Source organism: Vipera berus (assembly GCF_964194415.1).
Source record: "Vipera berus genome assembly, chromosome: 2".
In the NCBI taxonomy this organism is placed as follows: domain Eukaryota; kingdom Metazoa; phylum Chordata; class Lepidosauria; order Squamata; family Viperidae; genus Vipera; species Vipera berus.
Genome location: NC_138203.1, coordinates 153,266,523 through 153,282,893, shown reverse-complemented (window position 1 = coordinate 153,282,893; position 16,371 = coordinate 153,266,523). Strand labels below are relative to the sequence as shown.

At 43.3% G+C, this 16,371-nt stretch overlaps 1 protein-coding gene across 1 annotated transcript; it reads left to right on the top strand.

The window, feature by feature from the left end:
- Positions 1–918: 918 nt before the first annotated feature.
- Positions 919–14,725, top strand: LOC308662844 (uncharacterized protein; the record flags this gene model as incomplete). Its single annotated transcript, XM_081318988.1, has 5 exons — positions 919–972; positions 2,544–2,687; positions 7,097–7,855; positions 11,718–11,841; positions 13,725–14,725. The coding sequence occupies 5 exons, from the start codon at positions 919–921 to the stop codon at positions 14,723–14,725; spliced, it is 2,082 nt and encodes a 693-aa protein (XP_081175114.1).
- Positions 14,726–16,371: the final 1,646 nt, after the last annotated feature.

Here is a 16,371-nt window from a genome sequence, read left to right as displayed (position 1 = left end):
AAAACATACATTTGCCTTGCCTTCCAGCTAATATAAGAGAGACAGAACCTGTGGCTCAGGAGGTTAAAACACTGCCTGATATATAATCAGCCCGGGTTCGAATCTCAGATAAAGGGTATGACTAACTGATGAGAACATAAAAAGTTCGAAATGATCATCTTAGCCTCCCAAATTCTTTATTAGCAATTTGAATAATTTGCACAAATAATGAGCTGTCATAAGTTTGACTAGTTCCTGTGGATAAGCCCTGAGCCGGGCCAAAACAGGAATGAAAGAGTTAATTAGCAAGGTCCATTCAAAAAGCCTTGACAAATACTTAAACATATATATACACACACACACACACACACACACACACACACACTCATTTTTTGCTGATATTACTATTTTGAGAATTTAAAATCTTGGATGAATTTTTAAAAATGATGTACTCTGCAATAAGGTAAAGGTAAAGGTTCCCCCGCACATGCGTGCTAGTTGTTTCCAACTCTAGGGGCCGGTGCTCATCTCCGTTTCAAAGCCGAAGAGCCAGCGCTTGTCCGAGGACGTCTCCGTGGTCATGTGGCCGGCATGACTAGACGCCAAAGGCGCACGGAACGCTGTTACCTTCCCACCGTAGTGGTCCCTATTTTTCTACTTGCATTTTTACGTGCTTTCGAACTGCTAGGTTGGCAGAAGCTGGGACGAGTAACAGGCGCTCACTCTGTTACGCGGCACTCGGGATTCGACCCGCCAAACTGCCGACCTTCTGATTGACAAGCTCAGTGTTCTAACCCACTGAGCCACCGCGTCCCTTATGTGTGTGTGTATATATACTCATTTTTTGCTGATATTACTATTTTGAGAATTTAAATCTTGGATGAAATTTTAAAAATGATGTACTCTGCAATAGATTGTCAAAATAGTAACATCACAAAAATGGAAAATCGAAGTAATGAAAACCTGGTCCTTAAGGTGGCCCTCTATCATCAGGTAAGGAGAGTTCATAAAGCGAAGTGCAGATACAAATTCAATACATTTTCTACCGACAGCACCACAATAATCAGATATTCAGCCTGTTTGGCAGTATGATAATATGCTTGGGAAAAGTCAGGGTGAGCTTTATGCATGAAAGGGTACACCAGGGGATACTTAGTGTTGGATCTTTATTTTCAGTAATGCTTCCAGTGCTGCCAACCCTGATTGTGTCACTGGGGATTTAAAATTATTATTTTCACTATAGTGAAAAATGCCAGGAAGCTGGAAAACAAGTGACACCTTTTCACCTCTTTACATTTGTTTTTCTGCAATCTCAAGTTTCAAAATGAGTTCCCCAAGTGAGGACAGATTCAACATGTGTTTAATTTGATGATTACTACAGCAGTTGGTGACTCACCAAAATGAGCCCTTCACTTCCAACCTCATACAACTAGAAAAACTTCTCACATTGGTACAAACCATGCACAAGGGCTCAGCTTACATCCTTATTCAGCTTCGTATCAAGTAATCAAACAAAAATCATACATGGTGCATATGGAGTGCTAAACTTCCAGTAGAATATAACCCAGCCACAACAAAATACCACCCCCCTCCTAATCACTTGATTAGAATGCCGTCTGTGGAATTAAAACTGTAACCTCTTTTTAAACACAAGCCAGAATGCTTCTTCTCCGTATGCACTTATGCAAACAATGATCAATAGGGAAAATAGTAGGGAAGCCACAAAGTGGAGAAAGGACTGCTGTTTGATTCTGAAATTCATAACTGCTAGGCACATCAAACAGGGTCAAGATGACAGAGGCTTAGCTTATCACTTACTGAATGTAACCTATCATTTCAAGACTGTACATATAGTTTAATTTCAAAAGCAAATTGGCAAAAAAAAATTTTTCTTCCCTCCAGCCAGTGGTAAGATTCAAATATGTGAACAACCGGTTATCTATGTGGATGCTGCTTCCAGAGGTCCGTTCTGGGCCTGGGCAACAAAAAATTAGCTGTCAGTTCTGCCGAAGTGGTGTGAACCAGCTGAATACCACCACTGCCTCCAGCAACCTGCTGGCTAGAGGTGTAAAAGCCATCAGACAAAAAAGAATGGATTTTCATATTTAATTAACATCCACAAAAAACACTAATTCACCTCTACATGCTGTATGAACTAAGTCAGTAAGTGAACCCGTACCATTTGGTTGGCGTCTTTTGCCCACTGCTGGCACATAGTACCTACCGGTAACAGATTATCCCACTGACTGCAAAGTTCATACTGAGATAGTGTATGTGTGGAATCTGAGCCATTATGTTATGCGTGTTCTGAATCTAACTTTAAGAACATATTCAAGCTGCCTGTGCAGCTCCATGCCAAACATCCTACTTTGAGGCTAGTAATTTTTTTTTTTTGCCATCCGATTGGCTATTTTGGTTCAGGAGGCTCTAATTCGGCTAAAACAAATACGTGCAGTGGGAAATGAAAGAGCTCGCATTTTAAGTCCCACCAGGAATCCTTGGCGCTGCCAAGCGTCAAAGTCACCCTCAACTATTTCCACCCTTCCCATCCCCACCTCCCACAGTGCCGAGACGCGTCAAGAGTTTCAGTGACTGGCAGTCCGATCCTCAAACCAGTTAAACAGGAGCCTTTGGATTTAAGCCGGCTTAGTCCTATGGAGCGAGAGCTAAACCCTGGAGAGGCCCAGGAAGCCGAGAGGGGGGATGCGGTAGCCAAGACTCCATCCTGCTCCGCCCTGGGATTAAAAGCCTTGGCATCTGAATTCTGTTAAAGGGTGGTGGGCTTGTCTGCGGGGCTCGAGATTTCGGCTGTCTGCATGGAGGCAGGAGTTGTGGGGAGCGGTGAGTTTAAGGGGCAGCCGGGCGAAGGGAAGCCGATGCCTCTGCAAGGGCGGGAACGGGGGAGAGGGGGGGGGAAAAATCAGGCGGAGTCGAAGAACAAAATCTGGGTGGGGAGAGGAGGGGCGGGAGAGGCTGGGGGCTTTCTCGCGGACTTCTGTAGAGTTTTTTGGGGGGACGGCCCCCCCCCGCCTTTTTGTGAAGTTAGGCAGCGGGCCTGCGGAGTCCGGAGAGAGGTGAGCAGGGTGGCGCTTTGGCGGCCCTTCCACGGAAACCTACCTAGCGCTTCCTTTGTCCGGCGCTGCTCGTTTGTCGCTGACCCTCCGGCTCACCGGACTACAGCCGTACACGTCCGCCCCAGGCTATCTGGATACGTTAAAAAGGAACGCAGGAAGGAGATAAAAGGAAGGAAGGAAGGAAGGAAGGAAATAGGGAAAGAAGTAGGAAAGAAGGAGGTAAATGAAAGAGATAAAGGAAGGAAAAAGGGAGGATCAGATAAATGAGGAAGGAAGGAGGGAAATGTGGAAGGCAGGCAGGAAGGAGAAAAATATGGAAAGAAGGAAGGAGATGAAGGAAGGAGATAAACGGAGATAAATGAAGAAGGAAGGGAGGAAGGAAGGAAGGAAGGAAGGAAGGAAGGAAGGAAGGAAGGAAGGAAGGGCTTCACTTCTTCCTTCTTGACAACAACAAAATGCCAGATTTTTGTTTTGTATTTTATGGTGAAGAAAGGAAGGGGAACTCCCCCCCCCGTCTTGTTAACCAAGCCTGAATAAGGACACAGGATTTGGGGAGGGTGGTGGTGTTGTCCCATCGGGCCATTTTTTTCAACCCAAAAGTTCTCTTGCCTCCCAGTGAAGGAAGAGTCAATCCGACTTTGTAATTGGGAGAGGGAGGAAGAGAGAGAGAGAATGGAGAATCACGGGATCGATAAATGTCCCGTCCCCCTATCTCTCCAGTCGGCTTTTCCAGTTTTCTAATGCCTGTGGAGATTGTGGAATGTCAGAGGAACCCTGGTGCATGATAGGGGGTAGCCCCCTAACTCTGCAAAAAGATTTTAAGGGCTCTGTGAACGTAGCCCGCACTTGGTATCTGTCTTCATTTAACATACCTCTGAGGGTTTTTTTAGTCTTATTATAGCTTAGCTTAGTTTAGCTTAGCCAGTAAATAAGGAAAGCCAGGGAAATATTTAGGTAACACCCATTATCACACTTCTAACGGCTCCAAGTGATAAATTCTGCCAAAGTATCTGCTGAGAATATTTGACATTTGTCTTCCATCTCCCCCCCCCCCCAAAAAAAAACCTTGTGCACATTGTCATAAATGGGAGGGGAGATTGTATATTGTGCATTTGGTTGGCCTATCACTTCTTGTCCTGTGCTGCTCTCAGAGAACAATAAAGTACAAATAGCCTAACATGGGCCTTGTCTTTTGGTAATACTTAGCATAATAAAGGCTCCCTAAAAATTGAGCACCCACTGTCAAGGAGAGCAAGTTTTCAAAGACAACATGTGTAAACAGAGAATTCTGATGGCCTCCCTCTAACTCTTGAGAGGCTGCTGCTTCTGTGGTGTTTTCATGGCAACTGACACCCTGCAGAAGCATTGATGCTTCAGGTCCATAAGCCTTAGCCAGCATGGCAATGGCTAGAAGGTCCTGGAGCTGTTGTGTCAAAACCTTTGGGAGGCACCAGGTTGGAGGGAGCCAGCGAGGAAAATTGTGCTATCTAAACCTGTATTGTCAACCTTGAGTATTTATTTTATTTATTTATTTATTCGGTTTATATACCGCCCTACTCCGAAAGGACTCAGGGCGGTTTACAAGGCAAAATTTAAAAACAATACAATATAAAATTAAAATAAAATTAAATTAAGTCTAGCTGCAAAAAATTAAAATTACAATTTAAAAACATTAAACCCCTCAGTCCAGACCAGATAGCTCAAAGAGCCAGGTTTTTAGGTCCCGGCGAAATGAACGAAGGTCGGGGGCAGTCCGGAGTTCTGTTGGCAGTTGATTCCATAGGGCAGGCGCGCCCACAGAGAACGCCCTCCCCCTGGGGATCGCCCGTCGGCAATCCTTGACCGGGGGTACCCTGAGGAGGCCCTCCCTGTGGGAGCACACAGGACGATGGGAAATTGATGCTGGCAGCAGGTGCTCCATCAGATAATCCGGGCCCATAGCAGATCTTCAAAGAGAAGGGAAGGAGTTTTCTCTTTCCCTGTTCCCTGAACCTTTTTTTTTACTGAAAATGACAGGCAGGAAATCTCTGTGGGCCACAACTTTTCTCTCTTGTCATAGTAGAAGGAGCCTGAAGGCAGAACAAGAGGCAAGGGATGGAAACCTATCAAAGAGAGATCCAACTTAGAACTAAGGCGAGATTTCCTAATAGAACAATTAATCAGTGGAATGATTTGCCTCCAGAAGTTGTGTGTACTCTTTCACTGGAGGTTTTTAAGAAGATATTGAACAGCAGTTTGCCTCAAATGGCACAGGGTCACCTGCTTGAGCAGGAGGTTGGACTACTCACTAGAAGACTTCCAAGGTCCTTTCCAACCCTATTATTCTGTTACTCTGTTAACAGAGCTGGTCCCAAGCTCTTAGATAACTAACCAGGGATCAAAGCATCAAAAATGACAGAAACTACTCATAATGGTTCAGTCTCTTTGGCTATCAAAGCACAGGGCCTGACCAGAACATTTGATGAAAATTTCCCTTGAAAGTATCATGCACTTTTCTGAAAACTGAAAGAAAGATACATAGTACACAGAGGGAGAGCTGTAAATCAGCTTGCACAGGAGAAATACAGGACTGTTGCACTGATGCATAAAATAAATGAAATCGAGGAGTTCCTTATTCTCAGGCCAAAATTGACATGTTCTGGTAGAGACTGTGTGTTCCTTCGAGTCAGTTTTTGACTCCTGATGACCACCTGGGCTAGTCCTTGCAGTTGCATTGGCCAGATTTCAGAAGTGGTTTGCCCTTGCTTGCTTCCTGGGACTGAGAGGGAATGACTGGTCCAAGGTCACTCAACTGGCTTTTGCCTAAGGCAGGACTAGAACTGGGGCAAAATTAACTTTATAACTGCCTTGCTTAGCAGCAGAAATTTTGGGCTCAGTTGTGGTCATACCTGTACATTCAGTTATATCCGGAGGCAGTCCCCCAATTAGTGAACATAATTGGGATTGGGAGCTGTGTCTCTGGCCAGCGTGGCCATAAACCGGAAAAATCATGTGACTGCACTGATTTATGCTGTCAGTTCTTGTTATGGCCATGAAGTGAATCAGTAACAGTTATTGAGTCATTACTTGATCACAACTTGTGACTTCCTGCCGGTTTCCCCATTGACTGTGCTTGGCAAAAGCCAGCATCAAAGATCACAAAATGGTGATCACCTGACCATGGGATTCTGCAGTCCTTGTAATTGTGCATAAATTGCCAAGTGCACAAATCACAATCACATGACCACAGAAACGCTGCAATTGTCCTAACTTCAAGGACCATCAGTAAGCCTACTTGCTTAGCGCTGTTGTAGCTTTGAATGGTTGCTGAATGAGTAAGGACTATCCATAATTCAGAAAAAGAGGTCAGGGAGCCATAGCACTTTTTTTGCACCAAAAAAATACAAAATTGGAACAAAACAGGAATTATCAGAATCAAGTGTAACATCTTTATCAGAGTCAGCATCTTTTTCATAATTTACATAGCAGCATTAGTATCAGCTTTGTTGATACAATTTGTGGTTTTAATCTTTTGCTTATATGTCACGCATTTTAAATTTAGTTCTGGGGCTGTAAGTGTATACATGGGTGTATGTGTCATATGTGGCCTAAATACAACCTAGACTCTGCCATATTTAAATACTGTCTGTCAGTCTGTTCAAGAGAAGCTCCTGAACGGATTGACCAACCATCCTCAACTTCACTTGTCTCAATTTTTTTTAAAGAAAAAACTCAAAAGGTTTTTGTACGCAGTCCCAAGCTCTTTGGGAGAAAATATAAGACAAAGTTATAAGGGGTGTTTTATGTCTGTTTTTTTTACAGGAAGAAGATAATTGAACAAGAAATCTGAGCCAGTCACCAATAGGCCTTGGCTCCTAGCATCAAGCCCACAGTTGTGTGGAGTTATTTTGTTTTGTAGTAGCTGTTGGTGGATTCAAGGACACAGGAGGGCAAGGACGTGAAAGTAGGGGAGGCTCCCAAAATTGCAAGACAATGATTGTGGGGGGGGGGAAATAAGCCTGGATTTGGAAATATCTCCAGCAAGATAAAATACCTGATTTCAGTACATAGGTGTGGCTGACTGTGAGGTAGTAGTTCAGGCAACATTTGACAAGGTGGTGTGCCTGGTACAGAAAATGGAGAAGGTGCCAGGAGGGCTAGGACCAACAGAGGCATCAGAACGAGCTGGAAGGGACCATTTTGCCATTCAGCCTAGGATCAGATGGGAACTGCCCCCTGGGACAATGTTACAGCCAGAGGGCATGCCTACCCAGTGGTGGGAATACCTGAAGACCAAGCCCTCTCCAGCCACAGTATGGGGCAGCCCAGTCCTCCCAGATCTGACCTCTTGGGATGACCTGATCACTTTTGAAAGAGTATTTGGAGTCTGTCAGTGGCCTGGAGGTGATGGGGTGCCCCGACTGAAGCCAGCTTTCAGTGCAGAAGGCCAGCAAGTGTTGAGTGGCAAGAACGCTAGAGGCAAAAAAGCCTGTGGCAAAGTCAAGACTATCTGCTTGCAAAAAAACTCCCCCAGCATGGAGCTACACCGCCAGCGCTTCAGGCAGTTCTGCTACCAGGAAGCTGAGGGGCCTCGGGAGGTCTGTGGCCGCCTGCGGGAGCTCTGCCTTTGCTGGCTGGAGCCAGAGTGCCACACCAAAGAGCAGATTGTCGAGCTGCTGATTTTAGAGCAGTTCTTGATCATCTTGCCTCAGGACATCCAAAATCAGGTCAGGGAACGTAACCCAGAGACCTGTGCCCAAGCAGTGGCCCTGGCTGAAGGCTTCATTTTGCGGCAGCAAGAAGACAAGCAGCAGGAGGAGCAGGTGAGGCCTGTTTGTTCCAGGACAAGCAGTAGGCAAGATGAAGCCTTATACCTGGCCCCCTTGTCCCTCTGCCCATGATATCAGATGCTATGTTTGGGTCATGTCCATCTCAGGCTAGGAAATTTATGCCACCTCTCTTAGGGTGGAACTATGGCTCCTGCCAGTCCCAGATCAAGAGACCAATGCTGAAAGGTGATTGACCTCTACTCTGCCCGTTCACCTTTTTATTTAAAAATGTGCAGTAACAGCTAGTATTGCTGCATAAACTAGCAGCAAGCAAATCTGTTCATCTCTTTAGTCACCTTCTGGGAATAAAGAGAAAGGAAGTGGTCCCCCATTAATGAAAAAGACCCCATTATTCTCCTCTTTGGCTAGTTTTCATTTTCTGAAGTCTCAGGTTTCCAAAAAGCTGGAACGCTGAGAAAAAGCAAAATGGGAAGTGTAATGGGAAGTGTAAGTGTACAGGTAGTCCTCAACTTACAACAGTTCACTTAGTGACTATTCAAAGTTACAATGGCACTGAAAAAACTGATTTATGACTGTTTTTAACACAACTGTTGCAGCCTCCCCATGGTCACATGATCAAAACTCAGATGCTTGGCAACTGATTCATATTTATGATGGTTGCAGTGTCCTGGGGTCATGTGATCAGTTTTTGCGCCCTTCGAAGAAACAAAGTCAATGGGGAATCCAGATTCACTTAACAAGCATGTTCCCAAGTTAACAAATGCAATGATTCACTTAACAACTATGGCAAGAAAAGTCGCAAAATGGGGCAAAACCCACATAATGCATATTTCACTTAGCAACATTCTTTGGCACTGCCTTTCTTTGGAATTGGAATGTAAACTGATCTTTTCCAATCCTGTGGCCACTGTTGAGTTTTCCAAATTTGCTGGCAAATTGAGTGTAGCACTTTTACTGCATCGTCTTTTAAGATTTTGAATAGCTCAGCTGGAATACTGTCACCTCCACTAGGTTTGTTGTTGCTCAGCTTTTCTAAGGCCCACTTCACTTCACATTCTACGATGTCTGGCTCGAGGTCAGTGACCACCTCACTGTGATTATTAGGGACGTTCAGCTCATTCTTGTATAGTTCTTCTGTGTAATTTTGCCATCTCTTCTGCCTCTGTTATGTCCCTGCCATTTTGGTCCTTTATCATGCCCATTTTTGCATGAAACGTTCCCTTCATCTCTCCAATTTTCTTGAAAATATCTCTGGTCCTCCCTATTCTATTGTTTTCTTCTATTTCTTTGTACTGTTCATTTAAGAAGGCATTCTTTTCTCTTCTAGCTATTCTCTGGAATTCTGCATTCGATTTCTTTTTCTCCCTTGCCTTTCACTTCCCTCCTTTCCTCAGCTATTTGCAAAGCTTCCTCAGACAGTCATTTTGCTTTCTTGCATTTCTTTTTCTTTGGGATGGTTTTGGTTGCTACCTGTTGTACAGTGTTGCGAACCTCTGTCCATAGTTCTTCAAGCACTCTGTCTATCAGATCTAATTCCTTAAATCTATTTGTCACTTCTACTGTATATTCAACAGGGATATGATTTAATTCATACCTGAGTGGCCTAGTGCTTTCCCCTACTTTCTTCAGTTTAGGCCTAAACTTTGCAATGAGAAGCTCATGGTCTGAGCCACAGTCAGCTCCTGGTCTTGTTTTTACTGACTGTATAGAGCTTCTCCATCTTTGGTTGCAGAGCATATAGTCAATCTGATTTCTGTGTTGACCGTCTGGTGATGTCCATGTGTAGAGCCGTCTCTTGGGTTGTTGGAAAAGAGTGTTTGCTATCACCATCGTATTCTCTTGACAAAATTCTATCAGCCTGTGCCCTGCTTCATTTTGTACTCCAAGGCCAAACTTGCCTGTTATTCCGGTTATCTTTTGGCTTCCTACCTTAGCATTCCAATCCCCCATAATGATAAGGACATCATTTTTTGGTGTTAGTTCTATAAGGTGCTGTAGGGCTTCGTAGAACTGGTCAATTTCATCCTCTTCAGCACTGGTGCTTGGGGCATAGACTTGGACTACTGTGATATTGAATGGTTTGCCTTGGATTCGAACTGAGATCATTCTGTCATTTTGAGGATTGTATCCCAGTATTGCTTTTCCTACTCTTTTATTGACTATGAAGGCTACTCCATTTCTTCTGAGGGATTCTTGCCCGCAGTAGTATACCTGATGGTCATCTGAATTAAATTCACCCATTCCTGTCCATTTTAGTTCGCTGATACCTAAGATGTCGATGTTCAGTCTTGTCATCGCTTGTTTGACCATGTCCAGCTTTCCTTGATTTATGGATCTTACATTCCAGGTTCCTATGGAGAAAAAATCTTTACAGCATCGGACTTTCCTTTCACCACCAGACACATCCACAGCTGAGCATCCTTTCGGCTTTGGCCCAGTCGCTTCATTCTTTCTGGCGCTACTAGTACTAGCCCTCTGCTCTTCCCCAGTAGCATATTGGACACCTTCCGACCTGAGGGGCTCATCTTTCAGCGTCATATCGTTTTGCCTTTTGGTACTGTCCATAGGGTTTTCATGGCAAAGATACTGGAGTGGGTTGCCATTTCCTTCTCCAGTGGATCACGTTTTGTCAGAACTCTCTGCTATGACCTTTCCGTCTTGGGTGGCCCTGCACGGCATAGCTCATAGCTTCATTGAATTACGCAAGCCCCTTCGCCACGACAAGGCAGTAATCCATGAAGGGGTAATAATAGTAGTAGTAGTTAAATTCAGGTCATAATGAAAGATACTTTACTAGAAGTCTGGAGATGGAACACTGCTGCCGGCATCAAGTTCCCTTCGTCCTGTGCGCTCCCACAGGGAGGGTCTTCTCAGGGTGCCGCCGGCAAAGGATTGCCGGCGGGTGACACCCAGGGGAAGGGCCTTCTCTGTGGGCGCACCTACCCTTTGGAACCAGTTACCCGTAGAGCTCAGGACTGCCCCTGATTTTCGTTCGTTCCGCCGGGACCTGAAGACCTGGCTCTTTGAGCTTTCCGGACAGGACTGAGAATTTTTAATTTTTAACTTATTGTAATTGGGTTTTTTAATCAGAGTTATAGGGGTTTTAGATTTTCAATCAAGGATAATTTAATCTATTTTAATTGTTATTAACTTTTGTATTGTAATATTGTTTTAATCGCCTTGTGAACCGCCCTGGGTCCTACGGGAGAAGGGCGGTATATAAGTTCAATAAATAATAATAATAATAAATGATGAAAGGGAGTGCAACATAAAGTTTCACTATTTCCACTAATGTTGTTGAAGTGTATAAAAACAGTTTTTTTTCAGTTTTATATATAGGGTTTCTTTTTTATCATTAGCTACTTATCACTGTTTTATGTTGGATGCTTCCATTTTCATCTTCAGGAAATCTAGGAAGGACAAAAAAAATAGCTGTGCAAAAGAGTTAAGTGGTATTGAAAGTTATTTACCTTGGGATCACACATTATTCTGATTCCTAAGACATGATTTGCAACGTATAATGGATGATTTATTTAATATACACAATACAATAACCTAAAGCCAAATAAATTACATTATGGCATACAGACAAACATGTGAATCCAGTGAGCCATTCTGTCTTTATATCGGTAAATCTTGGATGCTGGGAAAATGCTACAATCTTTGAGATTCTTCTTGCCCTGGTTAAAATAGACCACCATGGCTATAAAAATGCAGTTGTGTTTCACTTTGATTTGCAGGGACTGGTTTTTTAGAAGCTCACATATTTATCTTTTAACTTTGTAATACCTGAGATCAAGTGCACAACTCCTTGAATCAATATGTACACTGTCTATAGTTCACTACACCTTCACCCATCATGTCTCTATGAACCTGACCTTCACTGTTCTTTCAGGGGACTCGGTCAGCTCAAGATGTGGCTGTGGATTTTTCAGAAGCACAGAGGGTGTCACTGGAAGTCAGGCAGCAGCAATCCGGCAACAAGATACAGAGGGTGGATATTGTTAACCTTTCAATGGGTAAGGACATGTTTAGCCTTAGTTTGCAATTTGTCACTTTTGAATAGATACAAATTGATGTCTTTATGGAGTAGTTGGCATTTTTAGGACAATATACGTTGTAGGAAGGGTGGGGGTGGGAATTGTTAACCTTTAACTGCACAGTATAGTTCCAGAAAGTGACACAGACAGATTCCTGCTCTCCCCATGTGAATTATTCCAAGGAATTTCCACAGAATTCTATTTTATCTCTGAAGCCGTTCAGTATTTCTATGAATGTACGGAATTTAGAAGTTCAATTGCAAAGATTAGACTATCTTTAAAAATTGATGAACATTCAATTTTAGTTTGTCAGATGATCATAAGGCTCACAAGACTCTTCCTTGGAGATAGTCTTTCAAGGGTGGGGAAACATACTTCCTGTCACCAGCTTTTTCAGACCAGAACTGAATGTTATATTTAGCTTCTCTTTTAATGTTTAAATTTGTATTTTGATTTTTCCTCTTAACTACAATGCCTGTTTATAATTTGTTACATAGGCTCATAAACTAAGGTATAAAGCCTCAGAGTTACCCTTAATTCTAATAGAAGTATTCAAAAAGGATGGTTAAAATAGTTAGGAATTACTGTGATTTTCAAAATGGACATTGTGTTCCTCAGTTTATAGGTATTTGGTATTTTTTATACTAGTTCTAGCTACATGATCACTGCATACATTACCATACATTGCTATGTATGGGCACTTCAGTTTATGATAGCCTGACTTAACAATTTCCCCCAACCTATTTGATTATAGGGAATTGCTGTACAGATAGTCCTCGACTTACAACAGTTCATTTGAAGTCACAGTTCGACGTTACAGTGGCAGTGAAAAAAGGGTCTTATGACCATTTTTCACACAACCATTGCAGCATCTCCATGGTCACATGATCAAAATTCAACTGATTCATATTTATGATGGTTGCAGTGCCCCGGGATCTTAAGATCCCCTTTTGCGATCTTCTGACAGACAGGCAAAGTCATCTGGGAAGCCAGATTCACTTAACAACCATGTTACTCACTTAACAACTGCAGTGATTCACTTAACTGTGGAAAGAAAGGTCGAAAAATGGGCAGAATTTGCTTAACAACTGCCTTACTTAGCACCAGAAATTTTGGGCTCCATTGTGGTCGTAAGTTGAGGACCTATAATTGACTTTACAAGAAACATCATTCAATACCATATCATCATCAGTATCAGATACTATGGGAAGTTTCATTCCTTTAAGAGATCTTTCTAGAATGATGTGGTTGGACACTATGGAAGGCAAACTCCTGGTCTAATGTAAGATTTATTTATTTGTTTGTTATATTTAAGGATTGCCCATCCCGCTCACAGAGGGGCTCTGGGTGGTCTATAATAAAATATTAAAAGCATAAATATAGTATATAAAATTTAAAAGAGGCACAGAATGTTAAGCATTAATTAAAAGGCAGGGTGAGGGCTTCCCGAGTGCTAACTAGCCCCATGGCTGCATGACCCTTAGTGCCTTGCAAGCAAGGCCGAAAAGCCATTCTGGAAGCTTCACACCTTTCTGGAAGCTTAGGAGAATGGGGGCGGCCTCACCTCTGGGGGGAGAGTTTTCCACAGAACTGAGGCAATGGCAGAGAAGGCTCTCGTCCTGGGCCCCGCCAGTCAGAATTCTTTAACGGATGAGGTCCGCAATGTACCTTCCCTGCTTGATCTGGTGGGATGGGCTGATGAAGATGTTTCCGTAGGTAATCTGGCCCCATGCCATGCAGGACTTTAACCAACACCTTGAATTGGAGCACAAGAATGTTTAGAAAAGCATCTATGAGGTTCTTACCTCCTTCTTAGCCGTGATCCGTGGAGCTGCATTGTGACCACCTTTCTCCCCTTACAGGTGCCAATCTAGTTAGCAGAACTGAGGAGCTGGAACAGCCTCATCTGGAGTCCAAGGAAGAGGGGAGTGTGGCAGTCCATCCAGTCTCAAGGGGAAGCCAAAGGAAAGAGAAAAGCCACATCTGTATCGAATGTGGCAAAAGCTTCACTCGCCCCTCAGATCTGGCAAAACATTTTAACGTTCACACAGGCGAAAGACCCTACCTTTGTGTCGAGTGTGGGAAAAGCTTTAGCCAGCTTTCCCATCTCACAAGACATCAGAAAATCCACACAGGAGAGAAGCCTCACATCTGTTCTGAGTGTGGAGATACCTTCAGCCAACGGGCATATCTTGTCAGCCATCAAAGGAGTCACTCGGGAGAGCAGCCATACCACTGTTCCTATTGCCAGAAATGCTTCAGCCACCAGTCTGCTCTGAAGATCCACGAGAGGAACCATATGGGCCAGAAGCCCTATGCCTGCACTGACTGTGGGAAACACTTTGTGTCCTCCTCTTCTCTCACTACACACAGAAGGATCCATACAGGAGAAAAACCTCACGCCTGTGGGGTGTGTGGGAAAAGGTTCATCCAACACTCCAACCTGGTCTCGCACCAGCGGACACACTCGGGGGAGAAGCCATTTTCCTGTAAGGTGTGCAGCAGGAAGTTTGCCTACCCTTCAGATCTTACCCGGCACCAAAAAATCCACACAGGAGAGAAACCCTATGCCTGTGATGAGTGTGACAGAAGATTCACCAGGCTGTCTGATCTCATTACACACCAACGTATCCATACAGGAGAAAAACCGTACCGCTGCCTTGAGTGTGGGAGAAGATTCAGACAGAGGGGTGTGCTGGTGAAACATCAGAGGTGCCACTCAAACGAATATCCAAAAGGAAGTGAGACCCTCCAGCCCACTGAGTCTCCAGCTAAAAGTCCATTCAAAACTCACGAGATCAAACCGGAGAAAGAACTGGAAGATCAGGAGGAACCTAGCTTGATTCTCTCTCCCAGTCCCTGACGTTTATCACTCTTAGCTGCTGCTTACAGAGGTATGAATCATTCTGTAGGTAGGATAAAGAGTCAACTCCTTTTTCTGTTCCTCTACTACTGACTAAAAAGTGGACATGAAGATCGATGATGACATAATGAAAGCTCATCATGCTCTCTGTCTGTGTTTTTATAAACAGCACTCCTAAAAGAGAAGGGGCCTTTGTAGATGGAATTGTAACTTTAGGAAAGAAAAGGCAGGAAGAGTAACCTTGGCTTTTCCTCCATTTATATGGCCAGTTTTCATTTATCTGCAAATACAGTATCTGTAATCTTTTGAAGCAGCTGAAATAATGCAGATGACTCTTGCATGCAGCAGTTGGAGTAAACCTTTTCCAAGCGATGACCTGTCCTTTGCTAACCGGGTAAAAGAGGAATAGCTCTCTTTTCAGAAAGAATAGCTTCCAAACAATTCAAATGAGACAGAAACTGAATACACCTGGTATGTTCAAGGCCTGGTTAGGACAATGGTTGACTTTACTCTTTATGGTGATTTAAATGCAGTTTTTCTCTGCCTAGGAAATACCAGGCAGAGACTGGGAAAGCAGACAGATCATCATAAGTTTGGCAGGCATCAGACAATATACAGGAGCACTGTTGGAATAATGGTATGAGCTGGTAATCTTCCTAGATGGGCAATGATGATACCTCAGTCAGCTTCTACTTCTTTATATTAAAACCCAACCAGCTGTCAATCCATCTGCGATACTAGATGTCATCCTCTCATTTCTGTCCTAGGTATTTGATGGATAAGGATGTGAAACTTTTCAGGTTGGGCCTTCGGCACCATCTAGCCACATCTCTCCTACGAGGTCAGAAAGGGCAACTTTCCCAGCTTGTGACTAGAAATTCTTGAAAGGAGTTAGCAGAATTTAAGGTTGGGGCTTTTGTAATCATGTCACTGATTCTAGTATGACTTCTGAGTTACATGACCTAAAGTTTTATTCTGAGATTCGTTTTTATAAATTATGGCAAGCAGACAATTCCCAAAAGTTTGGAATGTCATTGTTCCACGCTTGCGTGTAGACTGACAGATGTGACCTAGGTAACAAACATACCTTCCAATTTTAATATTAAAGAAGGAAAAGTCATGGACGAAGCTCTGGATTGCAGATGGAGATGTGAGCGAAAGGAGGAATGTGTAAATGTGGTTTGTGCATTGTGAGGACTTGTAGCACATGAGCTCACTTTTTATTGGCTGCTGCTACTTTTATTTTATTGAGACCTGGCCTCAGATATAGACAGACAAACTTAACTTACTCAATTGTATCTATTAAAGGTTCTGGAACTATAGGAGGCAAAATAGATAGCAATTCTTTATCTCAGTGGCTGATGTCCCACTGCTGTTTTCTGGCCAGCATCGCCATTTAAATGGAAATAAATTGAATACAAAATTGGTAAACTTAGGGTTAGTACCATCCTAAGGGAAGAAATAATAGTTCCTGAGAATGCTGTATTGGTGATGATAAAGTGATACCTGTTCCAAAAGTGTAGGACATATTTTAGAACGAATTAAAATCTTTGATACAAATTCAGAAAAGCCCTACTTACAACCTTAGGTAGGACTGTGCGTAAGGTTCTGAAGTGGTCAAGAATTTAGCCTGTTGAAGAGGTTAT